The sequence below is a fragment of the Perna viridis genome, chromosome 10 (assembly GCF_037379345.1).
Source record: "Perna viridis isolate PV_CMFRI_1.1 ecotype Kerala chromosome 10, ASM3737934v1, whole genome shotgun sequence".
NCBI lineage: Eukaryota > Metazoa > Mollusca > Bivalvia > Mytilida > Mytilidae > Perna > Perna viridis.
The window spans coordinates 42,205,601-42,232,091 of record NC_142454.1 but is presented as its reverse complement, the minus strand read 5'-3'; the positions used below and the strand labels follow the sequence as shown (position 1 = coordinate 42,232,091).

Here is a 26,491-nt window from a genome sequence, read left to right as displayed (position 1 = left end):
TAATATTATTATTATTTGTTCTCTTTTGATTAAAGAGGTATGTTTTGTTTGTGGGAAGGGAATAAAAAAATATAGATGCATTTTATCTTATAATTTATGACCATTAAAACTGATATTAAACATTATAGCATTTCGTATTTAAAAGTTTTTATTTCATCAATGTATATCTGAGACACCAATATTTTTGAATATTGCAGGCTTTGCGTTTTAATCACAATCGATATTTTATGGATGACTTCGGCTGCTTATTTTAACAATGACAAGGTTTTCTGTAGCAAAAATATCAAAATCAATATAAATTGGTCAAGAGAAGCGAAGAAATTTTCTAAATATCTGAAATAAAACAATAATGTCAGCTCCTTGTATGCAATATGGATCACACAAACATGGGTCTCGGTCAATATCTCTTTCATGTGGTCCAAAACTCATGATATTGAATGTTCTTAGCTTCCACAATAGGACATAATCAGTGTAGGTCAGTAAGTATTTTCTCGAATGGCACACACCACTAAGTGACCGATTAATGTAAACAAAAGAGAGATAACTCGAGTGTGTTTCTTCATCAACATCTGTTAAGAAATGTCATGCCTGGGTGATTTAAACTGTGAAAAGAAGCAAGTATCTTGGTAATTATCATGTAATTTCCATCTTTCATTAGAAAGTTAAGCGATATAAATACATTGCTAAAGTGTTAATAAAACACAAAAGAGAGGTTAGAGTGTTATAACAAAACGTACAGATTATAACTCAACAAGCAACGAAAATGCATTTTAAAGTAGTGATTATTTGGTAGAATGTAAAAAAGCCGTTGTACAAGATTGCTTATTATCAATATATATTACACTTGACAGAAGATATGTACGTAATGGATCACTACCTATAGTCCATTTATATTCTATGTTGTGTTAAAATAATACATGGTGGCTTAATTAATAACCAAATTTTTTTTTTTTTTTGTTGTTGCTGATAAGGTATATTCGTGTTTTAATTTAAAGCAATTTTTCTCTTACATGTGAATTCAATACACGGCTAATACATTTGGTATCTAAATGATTCGATATTACTGATGAATAGAACCACACATAATTTTATTACAAATTTAAAACATGTGTATGAAGTGTCACTATGTGCAATGTGAGGATTGTTTTATCTTTTTTTGTTTTTGCATACCTCATATCGTGTATAAATGAAGGCGCTTTGTGTCGTGTAATTATAATAATATTTGCATGTGTTGGTCTGCAAATTAAATTGTACAACCATATATCTATTTTAGCTGTTTCAAAATAACTGTGATAATTTGATATGCTTGGAGCATTAATCGCATGTGAAATTCAAAACAGTTGAACTGAGAATCTTGGATCTAGACATCTATCTGCTTATGAAAACATAAAGGAATTCAAATATTCGTCTCGATGTACTATCACCCTATATACACATCACATATACTAAAATAAAATGACTCAATGGTGTCTTTTTACAATGCTTTGTTGTTAAACGCGGTCGCATCATTGTATATACTTTTCATGCCATTTAACTAATTACTGTTATAATCATTCTAGATAAATAGCCCCAATAATCACGTTGACTGTCATGTTTGGTAGTTTTGATTGGAGAATGATAATTGATATAGGTTCCGGTATCACCAAAGCAGGGCGTTCTGAAGAGGATGTTCCAAGGTGTAAAATACCAAGTATTGTTGGAAGAGGTAGAAATAATTATGCTTTACAACCAGTAAGTTACAATATAAATTTTAAATTGAAGCTCTAAATTTAAAACTAGCTTATGATTAGTGATTCATGTATTGCTTAATCCCAAATAGTTTTTGATTGATTATCCTTCAGTAGGCACAAAAGAAATTATATTCAAAAATAAAAGTGTAGATGTACGTTTCTCATAGAAGATATTAATTGTAAGTGTTTGTAATAATCAGGCAAAATGGGAAAAATCAGACACATGCATGTCAACCCATCTGACATTGTCATATCACTATAGGGTACCTTCTCTTTATTGGGATGACCATTATTTAATCTCTGCATCACTGGCTTTGCTCATAATTTTCAATAGAATGTTAGAAAAATGAGGTTTTTAACACAGTTATCGGCCATTGAATTGTTCATTTTTAGTGCATTTTAATGGAAATGTAACTCATTGGATCAGCATGTTATGGAAAATCTTGTCTGTTTTCCTTGATTCTTATGGTGCCAATAGTCAAATTGAACTATCAAAACGGTTGGTTTTTTTCATATCATGTTTCACCCACTGCCTGATTCTTACAGACACTGACACTTAACACTTAATGTTATACTACAGAAAAGTACTGGAAAATTTCCAGCCAGAATTGTTACACTATAACCAGTGTAAAAGGAAAATATTTGACAATACATAGCAGGAAATTAACATGTAAAGAGTTGTTAGGACGTAATACATATATTCGTACATGGTCATTGATTTCATTGAGATATGATGAATCAATCGCTGCTTGACAGAACCTTCCTTACAGATTTCGCAGATTAGTTTTTTTTTTTTTATCAAAATGTAATTTTCCATCTGCCCAACAGAATTGAAAATTACTTAGTTTGAGGTTTAAAACAAATAGCTTTTATGTTCTTATTGATTCCAAGATGTTTCAAAAATATTTTTATCGCTTTTGTTAAGTCTCTTTATTCCCTTCTCACTCCAATAAAGAATCGACATCGTTAAAACATACAAATCATTTTGTACGTTAAGGCTAACAGAATTAAAAGAAAACATTGTATTTTTGCACAATTTATTCAAGCCAATTCAAATGCAGGTCTGTTTGTGACTAAACAAACAAATGTATCAACTGAAAAATTGATAATATGTTTAGAATTTAACGCCCCGACAATAAAAACGTTTGTCTGTAGTTTTAGTTTAAAATAGAATATGTACTACTTCTATCTGTATGGCTTTGCTTTAGAACTTTTTTTGAAAAGACACATACTTTTTGAATTATACAGTTTTTGGAATGAATAATTATATGGTTAACAGAATATCGTCGTACTTCGTGACGTACTGAGGAGAAAAAAAACAAAATATCCGTATATGAGAAAACATTTTCGGTCATACACCTTCATTTGTTGAGGAGGTTTTTCAACCATAGCAATTCCGTTTTTTTTGTAATTTGAGAAGACTGGATTATAAAACGTCCCATTCAGTTAAAAATAAAGAAAAGTAGTATAGAACAAAGGGCCACAAAGGGAACATTGGCCACATGAAACGAAGATAGTTGAAACTTTTTACAATAAAAGAGCTGTATCACTTACACTAAAGAAAACAAAATATACTTAATCTCTATCTTTCAGGGTTTGCTTTATCAAAAGCCACTAGTGAGGGTTGGTGATGAGGCAAATAAACTAAGGGGGATTTTGTCTTTGAATTTCCCGGTAGAACGTGGGGTCATCTCAGATTGGGAGGATATAGAGGAACTATTTCATTTTGTGTTTTATAGTTGGCTCCACGCTCCTCCCGATGAGCACGCAATTCTACTCAGCGAGCCACCGCTTAATCCGAAGCACAACAGAGAAAAACTAACACAAGTAAGCATAATTCTAGTACATGAACGCCATTTGTAATAGATGGGTTAAATAGTTCAAATGAATAGTGAGATCAAAGTTAAGAACTTTCAAATTGACTTATTGCAATGTTACCCCCTCTTTTCCGGGCAGTGCGGCGATGTCTGAAGCATCAGAGTCCTACCCTATGTTATTTTTGTCATTTTTTTGTTGTTTTTTTTTTGTTGTTTTGTTGTTTTTGGTTTTGTTTTTTTTTTGTTTTGTTTTGTTTTTTTTTTCGTTTGTCATTTTCATTTTAAGCTTGTCCTTTTTTGATATATTGTACGGCTCTCTATTTTGCCACTTCGATGTTTTTCTCTTTCTTTACATGTACAATTTATATTCGAAAATTACTGATGAAAATTGAAAAAAAAATCACATGTACAAACAATAATAACGTACATTGCTTATCTAAATGGAACATTTTGTAGTAGATATATAAGACATTACATATACCCAAATGCATATATTTACTATTAGAATATTACAATTGTATTAGTAAATACTTATACAAATACTGAACATGAAGGTAGGTAACAAATTTGCAGTATTTTCGTGGTAAGAACAAATCATGAATTTAATTTTAAAATACAAATTTTCGATTGCATACCGAGGGTTTTTTTATATACTAACTCAAAACTATTAAAATAAAAATTTTCGATTGCATACTGAGGTTGTTTTTGATTTACTCACTCAAAACTATTAGAATTAAGAACGTTTGTAAAACACGCATTTTGATACCACCAAAATAAAATATTTTTACTGTGCTTCAATATTTATTGTTGTAGGTGTTTTTTGAGACATTTCGGGTCCCAGAACTTTTGATATGTATGCAAGGATATTTGTCAAACATGGCTTCTGGGAGGGGTACAGCAGTTATGGTTGAGATTGGAGATGACGTCACGCACGTTGTGCCTATTTATGAAGGTTACTGCATACAACCTGGAGTTAGACGCATCGATTTTGGCGGGAAAGATCTAACATTTGCCCTTCAAAAGATGCTTAATGAAAAAGGACATTCGTTTGCCACGACTGGTAAGAGTAGCATGTATTGTTATAATATGATTTATAATGCTCGGCGATAAACATAACGTCAATGACATCATGTTGACAATCCAAAATATTCTAACGATGAATGTAGCAGTAAGTAGAATCAGTGTTGTGTATTTTTAAAAGCAGTATAAACTTCAAACACTGCTGTGTTTAGAGGTGATTCAAAGGGCTTCACACCCACCAAACAAACGATGTACTGTTTAGGTTAATGTATTGTGCTATATTTATACATAACAAAAGTCATTTCTATTTTCTCATCAGTATGTTTTTTAATTATCTGGAAAATCTTACATTAATCCCACATACGAGGCAACATAAACAAGAACGATATCTTAGTGCCAGATTAGTACAATATCTATTTAATAATAAACTAACGCAAAACTAAGAATGTATATGTGGTCAGTATCTGTATCTGAATGAAATTTTAATAAAAGTGATTAAGTTGAGATTTTTAGATGCACAAATCATATGTAACATCTGTCTGATTAAATCTGGTTTAAAATCATGTTAAGCACGCTCCAATGTCCACACATAAGGTTACCATTAAAAGAAACACTATTTCACAACTCCAGAATCATGACATTTATCTCCTTTTTAAAGATTTCAGTGGATACTTTACCGGCAATACCATATTTTAAGTACTTAAAATTGCTTGATATAAGTTTGTTTTTTCAGCTGAATTTGAGATCTTGAGGGAAATAAAGGAAAGTGTTTGTATTCTTAAGGAGCCTAAAGACCTTCATCCTATGGTCGTGTCGTATGAACTTCCTGATGGCCAATTGATTAAAGTTGGACAAGAGAGGTTTGATTGTGTAGAACTACTATTCAAAAGTGATCCAGGTACCAATACCCTGTTAACACTTAAATTTATTTCCTCAGAGGACAATCTGGCCAAATTTGTACAGATCAATTTTCTCTCCATGTACCCGTGTTTTTCAGTGGAACCAAGGTTATAGCGGTAATCAAAATAATGCAATCCAGGAACAAAGACCAGACATGGAAAATAGGCAAAAACAACAAAACAGTAACTAAAATCATACATACAAAGTAACAAAAGCAAATGAGCAACTCGGACTCCACAAAAAACTGGGAGCATGGACCAGGTGCACCGGTAGGGTAAGCGAATAAAGGTTTTTACTTTGAAAAAAGGAAACTGTGTTCGTAACTTAAATAAGCTCGATTCATAAGTGTATATATATTCAATTAGCCAGACAAACATGTATGTTTAATGGAAATAGCGTTTTATCAATTACAGATTCCGGATTTGGAGGCATTCACAATTTGTTACACGATTCTCTCCAGTCCGTAGACATTGATATGAGAAATGATTTGTATGCCAATATCACCCTATCCGGAGGTTCCACTTTATTCCCAGGTATACTATCCTCATGCAAAAACCAAGCCTAATAAAATTAAAGGGCACACACAAAAAACAAAGAGTCTGTATTTCACCTTTTCTAAAATAAGCAATATTGTTCCTATAAAATGTTAATTTCCAGTTATATAAAGGTATTTGAAAAAAATGAGTACCAAAAGAAGAAAATTGAAATCGTCTTTACTCCTTTTTGTCTGCCTATACAAATATTAAGGTTTGTTATTTAGTAGGTTTTTGCCTTCTTATTTGCCAGTTAAAGACCGTTTTTACAGGGTGCAAATAACTTCTTTAGTACCACAGTACCTGGATGGGATAAACTTCTCATTTTATGGGGTATGGGGCATGGGTAATGGGGTTAATGGGGAATGGACTATGGGCAATTGGGGATTGGGCTATTGGGAATGGAGCATGTGGCAATTGGGAATGGGGTATGGGGCAAGTGGGAAGTTTATCCCATACAGGGGCTGTAGTCTTACACAATTAAAAATGCATATCATGCTGAAGACATGCATCAAAATAAAACATCTCCAAAACACAGGTTTTGCTACCAATACGGTATTCGTTTAATTAAGTTAATATCTAAAGTCACCAAAAAATTCTTACTCTCTGCTTTTTCTTTCAGTTTTTTTATGATGCAGTTTAAAATAATCTGGGAAGGTTTCAAGGTCCCTCTTAATTTGCTAGAAAAATGTATCTGGGGTTGAACTTATATGTTGAAATAAAAAATTACCAACATCAAAGCTGAAAATTCATGTTAGTGTTACTGCATTATCTCATTATTTAAAACAAAAAGAATATAAGCTAATAGATGCCTTCGGTTTAAAAATATATCAATGAACAATATACACTGATGAATCCAGAAAATCATATTATTGGTTACCGTCCTTTTTCTGTTTCTAGGGTTTGCTGATCGTCTACAAAAAGAAATATCTGCTCTTGTCCCGGATACAATGAGAGTGAGAGTTTTCTCCCCTGATAATAGAGATTACTCTGTATGGCTAGGTGGGTCTGTATTAGGTTCATTGTCAAGGTTTAGCGAATTAGCCGTATCCAAAGTCGAATACAGTGAATATGGACCAGATATTGTGAATCGATTGGTACTCTAAAGTTAAAGTTAAAAAGATGCAAAGTTATGAAAATGCATTTTTAAGTATTTTTATGTATATGTACATATACATATCCTTTACGAGTAAAAAAGGGTATTTTCGATGCAGCGATCCGACACTGCTGTCAATGTCAGGTGCTATACTGTGCTGAACTGTGTATTATAATGATTTTAAGCTTTTGATATAACGGACGGGGATTATTTATGTTTAACTTTGCAAGATACACATCCGGGTACACGTATCCGTTTGTGAAAAAAGCGTTTATTTATATCTTCATACAAATTATTGTTAAAAAAAATAATTGATCTATTGTAAATAGAGAAATAACGTTGTTTTGGGTAATGTCTTCATCAGCATCATCGGGGTTATGCGAGACGTTCGTTTTGAGCCTGTGTTAAAGGTCAAACAAACACTTTCGCTTACGTCATTGTCCATTTTAGCCATTCAATCCTTATAATCCCTAAATACATGTGGCTAATGATGATTGAAACGATTTGATTTTATTATTTTTTTTAATAAAAATCTTTTGAAATAGGCTTCTGGTATATGTGCACATATAATATGACATTGCATTTAGGATTTACCCTGAATTTTTTGTCAGCTTTCAATACTATATTTCGTTAAACGTATCAATTGCATTTATTTGTTTTGACATATGATTTTAATGTTGTTTTCACTTGCAGTACGGGTACTATATTTGTTCAATACTTATTTTTATTTAATCCTCATGCCCTCAAAAGCATTATACATTGTTGTTATTCTAAGAGAAATAGAACACCTAGGTAAAGATACGTTGAATTTGGCAGAGGTGCGTCATAATTTATCCATTCTGTCTTATTTTTGAATAAATATCTCAAATCATATGTTATAGCAGTTCCGCTTTTGTTGGTAACTTTTAAGTTTTTATATTACAAAACTCTAAAACCGTAAAACACTTTGCACCACAATAATGTTCCTTTCCTCCGCGGGTGTTTCTAGAAAAGCAGAGGACGCTTATCCTACCGGTGCACCTGGTCCATGCTCCCAGTTTTTAGTGGAGTCCGAGTTGCTCATTTACTTTCGTTACTTTGTATGTATGATTTTAGTTACTTAATGTGTTGTGCATGTCTCTTTTCCATGTCTGGTCTTTGTCCCTGGATTACATTCTTTTGATTACCGCTATAACATTGGTTCCCTTGATTACTCTTTCGTATACCACGGACTTGATTTTTTATGATGAGCTCAGCGGGTGTTTCTTGAAAGGCACAGGACGCTTACCCGACCGGTGCACCTGTCCATGCTCCCAAATTTTAGTGGAGTCCGAGTTGCTCATTTACTTTTGTACGTATTAATTTGGTTATTTTATGTTCTTTCTTGTGTGAGTCTGTCTAGTCTTTGTCCATGGAATACATTCTTTTGATTTCCTTTAGAATTTTGGTTCCCTTAATAACTCTTCCTGACTACCAATCTTAGTTTTTCTACTGTTAAGTTGCCTTTTAGTCATTCACAAGCCCCTTGCCCTGTTTTTAATAACACTAAAATCCAACTTGTATTGCTTAGATACATCTCCCATTCCCTTAATGTCACCATCCCAAATGCCTTTGTTAGTCCTCCTGTTGATGAGTGTCCAATAGAATAGTAAATAACATAACATAACAGTTCCTTTTGCTAAATTCCTTGAACTGGCTTTAAAATGTCAAAAATATGAATGTACCTCCTTGATACATTTTGTAAACTATGAATGAAATCAATATTCAATTCCGTAAAACGACTAATAAATTAAATGGTAATATCCAGGTATTCTTTATATCATTGAAGCATATCAAATCATATTTAACCAATAGCAGGTCCTGGTCGACATGTTTCACAACATTTCTGTCTGCTATCAACAGTGTATGTACTACAATCACTGGCATAGCATCCTTTGATTTTATCGCCATATTCACAACCTAAAGAAAGAAACACAAAACATTAAACATTACTATGATTAGGGAGTCATGTATCAAATCTGTTGTATTTACGTCACATTAAAAACATATAATGTTGTTTTATTGTAAACATATATTTTTTATTGACTTTAAGGTTCTCAATTGTGTATTATGCAATTTGAAAATCAGTTTCACTTTTATTTGGATAGTACTGACTATTCCCGTAGTCTATCCAAAACGTTTGCCTTAATTCTGCTGCAGTTTTTTGTATTTTAATTAACAACGTAGAATCCAAACCCGGCGAAGTTTTAGTCTGTATTACAGATGCAATGTAAGTTTGTTTAATTCAAATAAAATATACCCTACAGAGGAATCAATTGTGCTATAATTTAGACCTTAATTATACATTTGCACTGCGTATACTATTATGTGCCCAATATAAGTAGCCAAATAAATACCTTTTAGGCTTTTTTTGAGCATTTCGCAGGTTTGGCAACAAGTCTGTCTTGTGTCATTGTAATAACAAAGCCAGTGATTCTCCGGACGTTTAATTTGTTCACATGTCAAATTATTAACTACAACTTCAATGGAATGATCTCCAAACGAACAATTATCTTAAAAAAAGGATACAATTGTAATATAGCATATACTTGATGGTTTGTAAAGTATAGTCGTTCAATCCAGTAACACAAGTATCTTATTGAGAAACATATTTATCAAAATTCGACTGTCATATGATGAGCAATCAGCGATTCTGCTATATGTTGATACTTGTTTCGATTTAAAAACATTTGACATGAATATAGGGATATTTCCTAACTTAACCTAAAAAAAAAACCTACCATGTTCCCGTCGTCTGATGGAATGGCAGGTTTTGCAACAAACTTTTCTGGTGTTATTATGATAGCAAAGCCAGTTGTTTTCCGGTCGTTTGATTTGTGCACATGTTAGATTATTTATCGCAATGCCAACAGTCTGATCTCCGACAACACAATCATCTGAGGAACAACGTGTATATATTGTTACTTTTGCCGATGGGTTGTAGTGTATAGGACATTAGAAGTAAAGATTTTAACGTATCGACTTACTGATATGTACTAGATATTTTAATGTATCGACTTACTGATATGTACTAGATAGTTGAACACCCTTATGATTATCTTTTCATAAACTCTTGCTTAAATATTTTGCAGGAAGTTTATTATGTTATTACACATATGCGATTTGTAAATTCAATATTGAAAAATGATTCGTATTGCGTGTCCTTTTGCAGCGTACACATTCAATGAAAACAATGTATAAAAAAACCAAGATTGCCGTATACGATAATCATATGCTAATATGGGCTTGATATTGATAACAAAACATATTTAGTTATAGTTTTACGGTAACAGAAATCTCATAGTATGTAGCACTGGATTGATTTCTATACATTGTAATATTGCGAAAGTATTTTTATTAGTGGATATAATTTTTTAAGAATTGAAGACAAATCGTTGGTTCTTTTGTTCTTAAATATTATTTCTTCGGCAATTTAATTTTGTGGTATATGAGTCAACCACGACATCGTAAAAAATTGGTCCCCGGCGAATAAATGTATTTATACAGTATACATATGTCAGTCAAGTTGTACCTACCTGGAACACTTGGAGCTTTTTCATCATGAACACAAACACCCTTCTTACACCACTAAAACAATTCGTTTAACTTTAAAGAGTAATCAAGGGAAACAAGATTATCTTGAAAATCAAAAGAATGTAATCAAGCTCCGAAACAGCTTTTGGCGTTCGAAAGAGTAATCGAATGAACCAATGTTCTGGCGGTAATCAAAAGAATGTAATCCAGGGACAAAGACCAGATATGGAAAACAGACATACACAACAAAGAACATAAAGTAACAAAAATAATGCATACAAAGTAACAAATGTAAATGAGCAACTCTGATTCCACTAAAAACCGGGATCATGGACCAAGTGTTGTGAAAGACAGCTATGAATTTTTCATGAAATGATGGTTACAACAAAAAACACTATTAACTGTATTGAAAATTGTGGACTAAGAAATGGCAGATAAAGGCAGATATAATATAGAAAAAATAACATAGCAAAATAAACTGAAACGTTAAAGCTACCTAAACCGCAAAGTTTACGTCACTAAAAGAGGTAGACCTAGGGTAAGGAACATAACTTGAGATCAGAGATATGTTTGTATCATTAAATCATTAAACTTTCATTAAATAGAACAAAATCAATTCAAGTTACTTTGATGCTTAAATGAGATTGATGTAATATTCTTAATACAAAGAGTAATCAAAGGAACCAAGGTTATAGCGGTAATCGAAAGAATGTAATCCAGGGACAAAGACCAGAAATGTTACGAACGCTTCAGACAAACGTTCCAATGATATATAATATTCGTGTCCCTTACCGTAGATCTACCTCTATAAGTGAACAGAAAACTAAATCGAAATGCAAAACAGTAGTTTTCTTAATTTAAGAATTATGCGAAAGTAATGTTTAAACGCTGTGCATGAAATTGTCTTCTTTTTTCGAGCAGCAATATGAAATATGTACAGAAACATATGTAACAGATAAATATTGCAAATCTCAGTAAGCTGTACCATGATTCAAGTAATAATCTCTCATCTGCAAAATGAAAACCAAAAGGGAAGATAAAGATCCAAACATTAAGTAGAATTACTCAAAAGGAAAAATAAAACTTTGAAATATGAACCAAGATCCAGCATCTATTTCTACCAAATATTCATAGGAATGGAGTAATGATGTTTCGAGTATTCAGCAATATGAACAACGTGTATACTCTACCTTTTTATCGCCACACGTAGTCCTATCCTCAGCTTGATGTGAGTTACACATCTTGCTATTTGTTAAGTTTAAACAATACATTTCAGAACAGAGTAAACTCGATACATTTTTACCAGAATATGAATCCGCACCCTAAAATATATAATTTTTGACCCAAATTAAAATTAAGATAAGGAGCGTCATTTAGTACAATACACTACCATAACATTATAAAGAGTAATATTTCTTGGCTCGATGGAAACTGAGACGTATAAAATTCAACGACCTTTGGAACTTTGCTGTAACATATATTTCTAAATAATAATGAGGTAATATGTCATAATGTCTTTTGAAGTGTGACGTCGCAGTTACCGACAGCGCCATTTTTGTCAAGCTCCGAAATAGCTTTTGATGTTCGTAAGAGTAATCGAGAGAACGAGGTTATAACGGTAATCAAAAGAATGTAATCCAGGGAATCGAGGGAACCAAGGTTATAGCGGTAATCAAAATAATGTAATCCAGGGAATCGAGGGAACCAAGGTTACAGCGGTAATCAAAAGAATGTAATCCGGGGACAAAGACCAGACATGGAAAACAGACATACACAACAAGAACATAAAGTAACTAAAATCATACATAAAAGTAACAAAAGCAAATGAGCAACCCGGACTCAACTAAAATCTGGTAGCGGAAGGATAAGCGTCCTCGGCTTTTCTAAAAACATCTGCCGAGTTGTTCATAAAAAAGTCAAGTCCGGAGTAGACAAGAGAGTAAAGGATAACTATGACGCGTTGAACAAATCAGTTTTCATGGCGCAGATGGATACACCGTAACGATCCACGAGTTCAGGATGACGACCATAAAATTCTGTAGTGATGACTTCAATCTTGTAGCAACATAACCCTGTTCCAGAAGCCTATTTGTTAGAATTCTAGTGCGATACAAAAACTCTGCGTAGTTTGGCAAGCTCTTGCATAACCTATGAGTTGTGATATGAACACTCAACACGCAGATGATGAAGGGATGTTGCCACAAATGAAAGGAAAGTTGACAATTCTGAATGAAACTTCATCACGTTTGTTGACAGGTTGGTCAATAGTTTTCCTTTACCATCGATTTCTAAGTTTAGGTCAAGATATGAGGCTGACTTCACGGTGTTAGTAATATCCTATATCTCAAGTTCTTTGGGATAGATGCGATGTATCAAATCCCCGAAATTTGGATTGTTTAAAGAGAATACGTCATCTATATAGCGGAAACTGAGATTAAAGGATCTAGCTAAACGATATGCTTTCTTTCTAAACAGATCAGCTATAAAGTCAGCCTCATAAGAGTAAAGGAATAGGTCAGCAAGTAGAGGAACACAATTTGTTCCCGGTGGAATGTCCGCCGTTTGTTGAAAAACGCGTACACCACACAGGACAAATATGTTGTCGATTAAAAATTCTAGCATTTTGTAAACATCTTCTTCTGTATATTTGAAAGATGATTTTCATTTTTTTCTTACAACGTATGAGGAATAAATTCATTCTAGACCCTGCAGCTAGTCCTCTGAGAAAATGCACGAATCTTGCAATGTCGGGAACATGTGAATAATTTTACGCGACGTTATCCGATTATCAAACTACGTTTGAGGTAATTAAAGTAAGAGAATTTCGAAAAGCCTGTCTGCAGGGATTAATAATAGAGGAAACGAACGACCGCCTCTGTGTGGAGATGGTATTTTTGGATTTTTACAACCCTTATATGTACTCGCGTAAACTGTCATTGCAGCATTTCTAATTTTTAAAACCTCTGTATATTTACCCCAGGGCAAAATGGAAATAAAATACGATATATATGAAAGATATTGAATGATAATAATACAAGAAAATTAATATGTATATCAAGTCTCAACGACACGGTTATTTAAAATGTATTTAAATATTAATAATGGCCTAAATACATTTCATTTCATTTGACACCTGCTATTTATGCTGTGTTATCTCTTTGGCGATTATTATCTGAATACGTTTACAGCGTTATTAAATAATCTAAACTCACCCTGCAAAAATAAGATCCTTTGCCTTGTTTATATTCGCATTGTTGATCAAGTGAAACAGAAAATTCTTGAGTTGTTAAAACTGGTCTGCAGGAATCACAACAAATGTACCGAGTGTTATCTTTATAGCACGCATGAGGGTCGTCATTCAGTAACTGTTTGCAAGTCATTCCATTCCTTACTACCCCATTTTGATCCCCTATTGGACAGGATTCTGAAAGCCAAAGACATAATGTTTTTTTTTTTTTATTTGGAGAAAAAATAGACTTTTTTGAAATTATTTATCAAAATGACTCAATTCATTGTTTCAGAGTAGTTTAATACTCAGTGTTAGATAGAATTTGCAAGGAAAATGTATCATTGTCTTATTTACACCTGATAACGATACCTTTCATGAGTTATTCAGCATGTACAAATGCATATATTACTTAAGGGTTTTGATCAAAACATTACAAAAAACGTTTCGGTTTGAGTAGATAAACGCAATTCTATAAACACCCCTAATTTGTTAGTTTTCCGCCTTAGAATCATGTTGTTGAAAATTGTTCATCGTATGAAAACTCAGCAATGACTTAAAGTATTCTTTTTTTCTACTGCAGAGTTCAAATCAACGATTTCCTATTTTATACAATATAAATTTTCGACAATCTTAGCTATCATATCTTCAACAGAATAAATCTGAAAAGTGGAAAGTAATTCGTCATCTCAAATATATTTTACATGATAACTTGATATGATAATTCAATTACTCCATTGATAAAAATGGTTCATGCTGCATCTAAACACTTTCCGATGTAGGCTTTATTCTTTCGAACGTTTTCCCCAATGTCATATAATGAAACTACGTGGACTGTTTGTATTGCGCTAGAATGCAAACAAATAGGTGTCTTGACAGGGTTATGTTGCTACAAGATAGAATTAATCATTACAGAAATTTTATGGTCGTCATAATGAACTCGTGGATCGTTATGGTGTATCCATCTGCGCCATGAAAACTGATTTATTCAACGTGTAATAGTTTTCCTTTCCCCGTTTGTCAACCCCGGACTTGACTTTTTATAAACAACTCGGCGGGTGTTTTCAGAATAGCGGAGGACGCTTACCCTACCTGTGCATCTGGTCCATGCTCCCAGTTTTTAGTTGAGTCCGAGGTGCTCATTTGCTTTTCTTAATTCGTATGTATGATTTTAGTTAATTTATGTTCTTTGTGGTGTATGTCTGTTTTCCATATCTGGTCTTTGACCCTGGATTAGATTTTTTTGGTTACCGCTAGAACCTTTGTTCCCTTGAATATTCTTTTCCAGAAACCAGCTTTTTAAATGTGTATCTTAAAGCTCACCTGAAACCGATGGTGCTCTGTTGTCATTAACACAAACACTTGACATGCACCACTAAAGGCCAAATTTATTAATAAATGATTATTATATTTCAAAAACACATATTGGTCTTAATGTGAACTTAGATTTATTGATTGATTGATTATGGAAACTATAAAACAAAAAATATGTGCAAACGTCATACTCCCACTTCCCGAAACAAAAAAAAAAAGGAAAACCAAAAAGTCATTTAAAAAGAAGCATGGGAATACACAATTGCATCATCTGTTGAAAAAATGCTTCAATTTCAACTAGTTCCATTCAGGGAAATAGAACTTTGAATCCACTGGTTGTTTTTTAGTTATTCATTGGTCTTGTTTTGTAAGTTTAATTTGCCGGTATAGCCTTTATCCTTGGAATATATGTTTGTTTATATATAAAAAATATATAATATTGATTTCCTTCATTACTCTATCTAAATGTATCTTCCTGGATTTTAATATAAAAAATACATGTTGTTTATTTTACACATATATCTATCAAATTTACTTCTTGGCATTTAATTACAACATAAACTTTTACTTTCCTTATTAACTTTCAAAGATAAATCATAAACACTTAATTTCTTATCTCCACATGGAGTACCGTCACCTCCATCCCCCGAGTAACAGCTATCACGTGTTGGATCATAGCATGCCATTTCGAGGCACAGTGTCGTAAAATTGTTGTGGTATATCGGCTTAAAGTCGAAAAATACATTTATGCTATTTAGTACATACCAAGCCCATTCAATTTAAAATTATTTCACCAGATGATTTTCATGTTATCTTTTACGATTTTATGATAATTATGTATTTCTCCAATCGGTTTACTTGTTTTTTCTTTTTTTATTTCTGTTTTCCCTCTATCATTAGCGAAGTATCATAATTAATTATATTTATTTTTGTAGACATACTCCTAGTTCGTGATTTTCGATAAACGATTTGATGCTGTAAATGTAAATTTCCATCTAAAGCAATGTGACTATAATTGGTATATGTCGAAAAATGATCAATTTACTTGCACAAATATCTGAATTTTAATTGTCAAAACAAGACTTATTTTTTCTCTCATTTTGTAAAACCTCTATAAAAATTGAAACTTTCTTACTCTGCACAAATAGGAATTTGCGCCATATTGTAGTTTACATTGCGCATCTACATTATACAATTGGCCGAACCATTGAGATGACTTATTGATTACAATTGGGTTTGGTTGATGGTTTTGAGTTGACAGCAAACAGTCGTTGTTGTTTCTGAAAAATGTCGTACACTTTAAAACATTAAAAGAGTACCAATACTGCCAACTAAACTATTTAATGATTCTATTGTGTAAAAGAAATAAGAACTTGAACGGCATAATTTTTTTCCATATTTCCATGTTTTGACCTAGTTTATCATGTTAGCTTCAAATGAAAGCAATAAACATAAAAAACACTGTTTCAGTTGATAGTTTCTTATTATACAATATTATGAAATAAAATGTATCTGTAGAATGAATTTACAGAGATATGGAACCGCAAGCACATGATTCTTTCACTGCAATAGCTATGCATACAGAAAAGGAAAATATATATATATTTGTATATATTTTTTTTAAATTGTCCTACAAACCTGTTGAGTAATAAAATGTATTTTTTTATATATTCCGCAGAACATGATGAAAATATCCATTTGTTTTTATTCTTTATTTTAAATTCGGCCTCCATTGTATATCCATCACTTGTTGAGCAAGAGTTATTCTGACCGTCATGTTTACATCCAAGGCTGAAATAAAATACGATCTAACATAAGACACAATTGTTTCCGTGCCAGGCTGGTATGAAAAGGAGATAAAAGAAGACAGTGATATATTCAGTTTACCATTATTTCTCTTTGAAACTTTGAAATTTGAAGACTTTAAGAATGATATCGATGAATATTTGTAAAATCGTTGCAGCATTTGTTTACCTGTGACCAATTTCATGTGCGATGGTGTGCGCAGTATAAGTATCATTCGAGTCTTGCACAATTGATACACTCTTTGCGGTACACTCAGTGCTTCTATATGCAGCTCCTAAAAATGTTCAAAGATCCACGCGTGTGAACTATTCATATAGAATTGCAAAGCCACTCATTTAAGAAAATGCAGTATGACATGATCTTAACCCAATGATTTGTGTTATATTGATCAAATTTACAAGTTTTTATAAATCGGACACACTCAAATCCAAACTTTCTCTTTTATTAACCTTCTTAAATTTTATCAAAAAACAGGTTCGTGAATTTGTAATGAAAAGTGTTTTATTCCATTGCAGAGCATATTATGGGCGGATTTATACGTGGTAAATTAGAAAACGGTTATAAGTTTGCGGGAGATGTTGCGCAATCACTTTGGGAAAGGCATTTATTTGACGCTTTACGCCTTGGAATATATAATAGGCTGATAACATATTAAATTATTTTTCCTAATTCACATCAGAGCTATACAGCGATAAATGCGTGAACGTATGCATGAATTAAGATTCTTTAGGGAACGACAATATATAAGTCCAGCGCCTTTAGACCACTCGGCCAGCTAGGCTATATATAAATATAGCTTTCGTTGGCCGGGTCATTCCTCCTCGTTGGATTAATCTAGGGCTGTAACTTAGTACACGATGTATGGTAGTACGGGACAGTTCATCTAGGTGTTATTATGTAGGATAGAGGATTAAATTAATGACATGTCACAACAAATCAATATTATACAAGCGTCTCAGAATGTGACGACTCTATTCGCTAGTCTAAAGGAATCTCCCAACCAGCAAACTTAATCGGTGTCGGATCGTCCAGTCATGAAGATGCACCACAAACAAAAAATAATGATATAAGTCTAAAGGATTGTACAACGATACCGATAAAGATGTTAACACACTATAATAAAGTATATAATGGGCACAATTTTCAGTCAACAAATGACCTTCTTCAGTGCCTTAAATAAACTGAGTGTGTATGAAAGTAAATGGTCTGCAAACACAACTCACTACCTAATCAGGTGAATACCTGTGACGTAAACAATTTTTTTACCGACAGTAACAAAGATCTTGAACATTGTGCTATGGACACACGTTGTGTGTTGATCTTGAATACTGAACTATAAAAATAAAAATATTTACAAACACTGTTATAAGAAACTATACAAAATAGGAAGAAATTAATGTTTTTTGTTAATTCCGTGCGGGTGTAAAACACGGAGTTCCTTTATCCAAAGTTCCTCCCGCTTTACTCTCTGTAGATCGCTCCAGATCGTGTTTTGTTCCACGATGAGGATTTTCATTTTGTTGAAATCATCGAGGCAGTGGTTAGGTAATCTGAAGTGTTGACTGACTGGGAGTAAAGGCTTTTTTGTTAGGTCGCTCTTGTGTCCGTTCAAGCGCTTGTGAAAAGGCTGTTTAGATTCACCAACATATTGATGGCCACAAATGGGACAGTGGAGCAAATATATTACATTAGCACTCTTGCAGTGCACCTTGCAAAATATTTTGTAGCGTTTCCCCGTGACTTTTCTGGTGAATGATGACGAGTGGTGCACTTGGTTGCAACATTTACACCTTTTGTCACCACAGGAGCGACTCTCGCCTGGAGTCAAGTTGGGCTTATTTCAGCCCTCACAAGTAGACTACGAAAACTGTCTGGCAGTCTGAAAGCAATCATAGGTGGTTCGGGAAAGACTTTGGATAATGTTGAGTTTCTCTCGACATAGGCCCAGTGCTTACGAATGGTGTTGTGGCTGTTTTTAAGGCAGGGATGGTATGTTAGAACACAAGGGTTTTTTTACATTTTTTCTTTGCCTTGTATTGTAACAGACTACTTCTTGGGATATTGTGAATTTTGTGGAACCCTTCTTTGATGGTCTTGTATCTATATCCCCTTCTTCTTAAATTGTTCAGTTGACCTAGACGTTTCTTTAAGGATTCGTCATTTGAACAAATGCGTCTTAGCTTAAGAGCTTGACTGAATGGTATACTCTTAGTCAGGTGAGATGGATGACAGCTCTTAGGCATAAGATATTGATGTGTGTCAGTTGGTTTTGAGTATAGGTCCGTGGAGAGCTCTCCCCCCGATAAGGTGCTGGAGGTATCGAGGAACGAGATGCTAGTAGCAGATGTTTCGTGAGTGAACTTAATTAAAAGATGTTGATTGTTGGCACGAGCGATAAAATTGTTTAGTTCTTCTTCGTCAGGTGTCCACTTCATATCCACGTCGTCAATAAACCTATACCAGGACAGAGGCTTTTCTATAGAGGATTCAAGTAGTTCTTTTTCAAATTTTTCCATAAACATGTTGGCATAAGACGGAGCCATTTTGGTACCCATAGCTGTGCCATTTATATGTAAGTAATGGTCTCCATCAAAAGTAAAATTGTTCTTTTTTAAAACCATTGTGAGCAAAGTGACTAGGCAGTCAGTAGGTGGAACTTTGACCTCCCGAAAGTCCCATACTTCTCTGCAAGCCTCGATACCATCAGAGTGAGGAATGTTGGTATAGAGAGATGTAACGTCCATAGTGACCAGAGTGGTGTTTGGTGGAAGGGGATTCAGAGCCTGCATCTTCTGTAAGTAATCAGTCGTATCTTTTATAAATGATGGAAGTTTTTCAACATGTGGACGTAGATGAAAGTCCATGAATTCCGAAATTTTGTCTGTTGGATGGCCGTTAGCAGAGACTATAGGTCTACCTGGATTATTAACTTTGTGAATTTTGGGGAGTAGGTAGAATCGACCAGGTCTAGGATTTTCAGGTTTGAGATCGTCAAGAGTTTTAATGTCAATGTGGTTATTATCGTACTTTTTGTTTAACTCAGTGTTTATTTCGTCCGTTAAATATATATACTAACCGGCAAAAACCTTGTCTGTGTCTTTGTCAACGTCTATATCATAACTAATAATAAAGCGGCGTATTAAAAGAAGTTAAACAAGTGGTGGGGTTAGCGTTTGAAATATAGGAAGAAAGTATATTAACATTTTGTTTTAAAAATCACACTTCTTTTTTTATTATTTTTTTATAATCTGCACTGTGAAAACCATTTGGTTCATCTTGTAATAGTTTTCCTTTTCTGTTTTATTTTACACGGATGTTTCGTTTAAAGAGCTTATCGGTGAGTGTTTCAAAAGAAGGAGAAGATGCTTACCCTACCGGTGCCCCTAATGTATGCTCCCGGTGTTGTTGTGGAGTCTGGGTAGATAATTTACTTATGTTTCTTTGTACTTGTAGTTTTACTATTTCATGTTCTTCGTTGTGCTTGTCTGTTTTTTTTAGGGTGTTAAAAATTAAAATAAAACAAAATTTACTGGATCGGTACTACCTGAAAAAATTAACACAAAATACAATTAATGGTTTACTATGTATTTGTATTTCTTAGAAACAAAATCCAAAAATTCATCTGAAGTTTTTTTCTATAAAAAAAAGAATAAAACATATTTCTACCTGGTTAGAATCATTGCATGGTCATGCGGGTTGGTTGACTGTTGTTTTTCTGAAAATTGATAGAACAGTTCAAGGGCATCATCCGCTCTGACATAGGTTTTATTGCTAGTGTCAATTTTCACTTTCTCTGTCCATGGTGAATTCATGGCATGCTGCAAGTTGAAAAATAGGCAGATCATTGAATTTTAATAGAAGACAGAAAACCAAAAGAAACCTGTTTATTTCAACAACTTCCTGTAATAACTGATTTATCATCAGTTCTTATGTATTTGAAACAATCATTTGTACTGAAAAGAGTTGATAAAAACACAAAAGAGACTGTTTTATGTAGCTCCGCCTAAATGTGACTAAAACCAGTTAAGTCCATTCGTAACCAAAATTGTTCACGACAAAGATATTAAAATTTATGCTACATGCCAGATGATCGGAAAGTTAAAAAGATAAATCCATATCATATTTGTTTTTCACTTACCGTAGAAAAAAATACATCTACAAGTTTTATTTGCATATGAAGGTCGTACATCTCAAGACTTCGGAACACGACGTTGCTCTACAATGGATTTAAGCAAACAATGAAAAAAAATGATGACATCCTATCAAAATATAGAAACGTACGTTTATTCTAGTATGTCACAGAATAAAAGCTTTTTTTTCTCTCAATATCAACATCAAGACAAATATTTCAGGTTTATAAGTGTAAACTGCCCCTGGCCAAGTTATTTCGTTTACGCTGTTAAAAAATTAGAAACATTTCTTATAATTACGTTTGTAATGGATGACAGTGAAAGAATTAAAAATTGATTTGTAATAAAAATATTCTGTTAGGGATTATATAATCACGGATTGCGGACTAGTCGATGTAAATGACATCGTAGTACCAAACAAAATTATACAAAATAGTCGGACGTGCTAAAAGAAAATCGACCAATCAGAAAGGTCGTTACAAATCAAGTCATATTATGTCAATAACCTCAGCAAATGTGGTTACGAAATGATTACATCAGTCTGGTTTGTAATATAAGGTCAACTAGCACAGTTCCTTTACTGCAAATGGAATATTCTACGATAACCTACTTTCAAAGTCCAAACATAAGTTCAAGGAAGACTCTACAAATAGATACCCAAACGAAGTGTCATGTTCCTGAATAGATTAATATATATTGTACACATTTTCTAAACTGTTTCGATAAACCTTCTCAACTTACCGTTAATAGAAGACTATTTATATATGATAACATGTTTGATTTAGTTTTACCAACTCGTTCATCATATGTTTCGTTCATCGGTGTTCTGTTATACCATCTAGAAGTAGATTATAGAAAAAAATATGATATTACCTTGTTTCATAAATCAAATTTAGTTTAATTTGAATGAATCTGCGCAATTAGAACCGAATATTTCATCGTGTCACAATTTTCTATTTTCCTCTTTTACCTACTCCAGACGTGACATTTCAAGAGCAAATTGGTGTGTGTTTCTAGAAGAAAAAAAACAGGACTTTTTCCTTACCGTTGCACCAGGTTCGTGTTGGGTAGATCGTTTACTTCTGTTTCTTTGTATGTGTAGTTATATTGTCAATTTCTTTGTTTTGTGTGTATGTTTTCCCTGTATACTTGGAATATGTTATAACCGCTCGAATCTTGGTGCGCCTGATTACTCGTTAAAATATGTTTTTTTTGGTCTAGTATTTCTCATACATTATGAACATATTGCACATATTGCAGTTTCTATACGTGTTTTTTTTTTATTCTACTTATTAACAAAATTCATGTGAACATTTGAAATTAGACTGATATTGTCGTTTTATATTGCCATGAAACAGTCGTCCATCACTATTTGAAAAAAGAGCCGTCTGTTGTAACATCATTTAAATCGCATAAAACTTATCTATGACGTCATATATTAATCAACATTTTACCAAAGATGTGGTCTGAAGCGCATTTAAGCAAATATTATAGATCTAATTTTATACATTTTAAAATGAGTCAGATTGTCTGTGCCGGTAAAAAAGTTAATACTACCAAGCCTTGAATTGATGTATACACTACTTATCTTATTGTATATTTATCATGGTCTTTGTTTTTTGTTTGTTTTTTTTGTTTGTTTTGTTTTTTATTTGTTTTTTTTTGTTTTTGTTTTTGTTTTTTGTTTTTGTTTGCTTTTGTTTTTGTTTTTGTTTTGTTTTTGTTTTTGTTTTTGTTTTTTTTTGTGGTACTTACAGGACTTTGCATTTAGACAACAAATTGTCGGGACAAAAACAACTGTATATGCAACATGCAAAACAGTACATAAGAGTCGAAGGACAAATAGCTCGGACTAGAGTAAAACTGTAGGCTGAATTTTTGGTGTTACTACATAAAAATAATATCTGTAGTAAACAATATCCACGTCTAAAAGGTAAAGCGGAACTAAATTTAAATTGAATGTATAAAAATAGAGAAAATTGGGCCCCATTTACCACTCTTACGGCCTCCGTCAGGGTGAAGAAATATTAAGACAGAAAACTTACACAGAAACAGAAACACTGCCGACCCACACGTCTTCAATCTTGATCATGATAATTGTGTCACTGTGAAATTGCGTCAAGTTCAAGTTGAAAATAATATAATTACAAGTATAACTTATGACACACAAGTGAAAACTGTGCTATGGCAACTTAATAATGCGGGTTTCGACATTCATTTGTTTTTTGTTTTGTTTTTTTGTTTTTTTGTTTTTGTTTTTGTTTTTGTTGTTTGTTTTTGTTTTTTTTTTCCTTCACCTGAGCATGTTTCCAAAATGACAGTTTTGTTCATATGATTAACACTGTGACTGGTCTCCCGTAAATGTTCATCCACTGGACAATCATATAAGGGGCTTATAAGGTTTTCTTGACGATATTGAATCTTGAAGAAACATTTCATAATATATACTGTCCGAAAGTGTTAGAGATGTCACCTGAACACAATGATTAAAGTAATCATGCGTAAAATAGATAATTTGTCATTTCAAAACAACTGAAATCAATGGCTCTTGTATTGTAAACCATATTTGATGGTATGAGAAGCATTTTCGGGCATTTGACATCACCCATATTGCATATTCTGTAAACTGTAAACACAGATGTACATAAGAAAGTTTGTTTCGGGTTTGACTTCAATCTGTTATGCAGGTTACGAAGAAAGAATACATATATAAATAACATCCAACATAAAATCGAAAACCAGAAATATCATAACAAAAACAGTATCAGTATCTCTAGTTAGAAAGTGCAAGCATTCCATTCTTGAAGTCACAGCAATTTAATGTAAATTCGTAAGTTATCAATAATCCTACAGTTGTACATGCACACGTTTGTAGTAGAAATTTGTTGTACACAATACTTTCTAGAGGCTTTGACTAATAGCTACCGCATACTGCTGATATCGAACTTACGCTTTGAATGCACTATAATCCACCACCAGTAGTACCTCAACTTCATATCTTTCTACGGGTACCAATCTGTCCTCATGGGGAACTACAAATAATTATCATTTTCAAAATATCAATTATTTACCTTTTTTCATTTTATTTTATTTTATACAGCTTTTTCCATCAACAAAAAATAAACTGTTTTACACCATATTGCCACTCCTTAACTTTTCGTGATGTACCCTTCAATGTACGACCGGAAGTTTCTATTCGAACGTGACTTCAGTATATTACCGTCCAAAACAATGATGTGTGGATTTTGTATTGGATGCATAGAAAATTACGAATAATACCATGGGGTTAATGTCAATTAGAGTTAAAAAATATAAGTCGGGACAACTACTTGATTTACATTTTTTTATGATAAAGGTAAATAATTTAAATTATAAAATAATTCAGTGCGCAAAAACAATATTATTTTGAAACATCCTGCTACATGCTCAACTGGTCTAGTACATGTTTTTCAGTATAAAAACGCATTAATTCGTTCACTCAACTGTATAACCTAAAGCTAACGAACATAATCTAGCTATGAAAAATTAATAAAACATAATTTTGCGTTTTTAAGCTCAGTTTGATTTATTCTGTTTGTAATTGTTACGTTTAATGCATCAATTCTTTACTTCGTGTACTTTCAAAGTTGTAATATGAAACAAATCTTACCCGACGAGATGCAAATCTGGATATGGAATAAAATACCGAAAAACAAAACAACTTTCATAATTAATATTGTTGAGTATTGTACGGAATACTGACAAAGATGGTTACGGTTTCTATTTATATATATTGGAACAGATAATACACCAATTATCGGTGAGAAACTATTACATTTCAACAGACTGTCGGGTGAATAAATCTGCACTCAGTCCAAATCCTGACAATTCCTGGTATAAACAGGTCGTCTTTTCTACACGAAACTATTGGACGATGATCTTACATAACAATCAGGGAACAAAAGTCAGGGCAAAGAGGTATTAGCTCGGCGTTCACTGTTTAAGTTTTTTGCAGAAATATATAATGAAAAGATACATTTGTTTTAAATCAATAACAAAAACTTACAACGAAATCTAATTGTTTAAATATTAATATGACTGAAAATGCTGTCGAAGAACCATTCAAGTTTATACTCCAAAATGACGACTTATGGCACGTCCTGTCGTGACGTCATAACTCGACGGAGTTGGAGTACATTTATGTTCGGAAAAGTATTTGCATTACTCTTACCCAAACAAACTTTAATCAAAATGCAATAATCAAACTACTAAAAACACCTGACACATACGCCTTTTAAGTTGGTTTTGTTATTTCTATGTCAAGGTGAGATATGGCCATCACGTTGCATTGCCCGTCGTCTGTCATCGTCGTTTTCTCTGTCGTCATCGTCTTCGTAAACACTTTTTAAAAATATTTTCCTCTGAAATCTTACACAACTGAACCTATTAGAACTAACTTAGTATGAATGTTTCTAAGAATATTTTGCCAAGATATGATGTCAGGATTTTTTCATTCGTCGTGATATATGGTCGTTGTTATTAAAAAATGAACTTTAATGGTCCGACACCATTTTTACGTACAGTCGAACTTCGTTAAGTCGAAGTTGAAGGGACCATGCAAATATGTTCGAGTTATCCGAGGTTCGAGTAATCCGAGGTGAGGATAAACCGGAAATATTAGTAGTTTGGTCCATGATTGTTTCTGTAGTTACTTCATTTGTTATGCTTGTACATGTACATGTACTTCACTTTACATGGTACTTCGTAATGTCATGCGTTTCATATCGGGAGATATTTTTTTAATGTTGTATATCAAGTTTAAACTACTGAACGGCACCGAGTGGTTTAGTGAATTTTTTTTCTATATCAAAAAAGTCATAGTTCATAACATGCTGCTTTGTTTGATTCACAATCAGGGGTATCGTCAAACCGTGTGCTCTACAATATTACGATAAAACTTCAAATTCTATAGCGAAACGAATGTAGTCGTCGAAATACCCTTACTCTCGTCAGTTTGATGTCGCATTAAATAGTCAGATAACATTACAATTCATCTGCATTTTTTATAAAAAAATTCAAAATATCAAAATATCTGATATCACTGTTAGTGTACATTCCCACGTTTTATTAATAGAATTCGTTTCCTTTAACAACACGCGCAATTTCAAATTAGTTATATAAACAAATCAAACCATGAAGAGTGTCAACAGATTAATTTTAAAAGCCACGCTAATTGTTGTTAAAATAGACTTTGATCATGATTTCTAAGTCCTATCGAGAGGACTGATTGATTACTTCGAGTGATCCGAGGTTTCAATTCATCCGAGTTCGAGTCGTCCGAAGTAAAATTGAATTTGAGTTTTGCTGGGACTTTGTAATTAGTTCGAG

At 33.0% G+C, this 26,491-nt stretch overlaps 2 protein-coding genes across 6 annotated transcripts; one reads left to right on the top strand and one right to left on the bottom strand.

The window, feature by feature from the left end:
* Positions 1–524: 524 nt before the first annotated feature.
* On the top strand, positions 525–9,386 carry LOC148605968 (uncharacterized). 3 transcript variants are annotated; one of them, XM_088547968.1, is made up of 7 exons: positions 525–626; positions 1,560–1,731; positions 3,470–3,557; positions 4,361–4,607; positions 5,301–5,465; positions 5,881–6,000; positions 6,901–9,386. In XM_088547968.1, exons 2-7 carry the CDS (start codon positions 1,667–1,669, stop codon positions 7,104–7,106), a joined length of 891 nt encoding a protein of 296 aa, XP_088404094.1. In that variant the 5' UTR covers positions 525–626; positions 1,560–1,666; the 3' UTR covers positions 7,107–9,386. The 3 variants fall into 3 exon arrangements, with proteins under 3 accessions (XP_088404094.1, XP_088404095.1, XP_088404093.1); XM_088547969.1 differs by having other exon boundaries at positions 549–626; positions 1,631–1,731; XM_088547967.1 differs by having other exon boundaries at positions 553–626; positions 3,324–3,557.
* On the bottom strand, positions 8,865–24,917 carry LOC148605967 (zinc metalloproteinase-disintegrin-like atrase-A). Of its 3 annotated transcripts, XM_088547965.1 has the most exons (18): positions 24,774–24,916; positions 24,075–24,156; positions 23,170–23,229; positions 21,866–21,962; positions 21,133–21,210; positions 20,661–20,812; positions 20,071–20,114; positions 17,163–17,268; positions 16,827–16,979; positions 16,324–16,468; positions 15,797–15,913; positions 15,198–15,249; positions 13,861–14,072; positions 11,839–11,970; positions 10,651–10,702; positions 9,856–10,011; positions 9,472–9,627; positions 8,865–9,034 (listed from the first exon to the last, which is right to left on the bottom strand). In XM_088547965.1, the coding sequence occupies exons 1-18, from the start codon at positions 24,829–24,831 to the stop codon at positions 8,919–8,921; spliced, it is 1,968 nt and encodes a 655-aa protein (XP_088404091.1). In that variant the 5' UTR covers positions 24,832–24,916; the 3' UTR covers positions 8,865–8,918. The 3 variants fall into 3 exon arrangements, 2 of the variants coding, with proteins under 2 accessions (XP_088404091.1, XP_088404092.1); XM_088547966.1 differs by lacking the exon at positions 23,170–23,229; XR_015915796.1 differs by lacking the exons at positions 9,856–10,011; positions 10,651–10,702 and having other exon boundaries at positions 24,774–24,917.
* Positions 24,918–26,491: the final 1,574 nt, after the last annotated feature.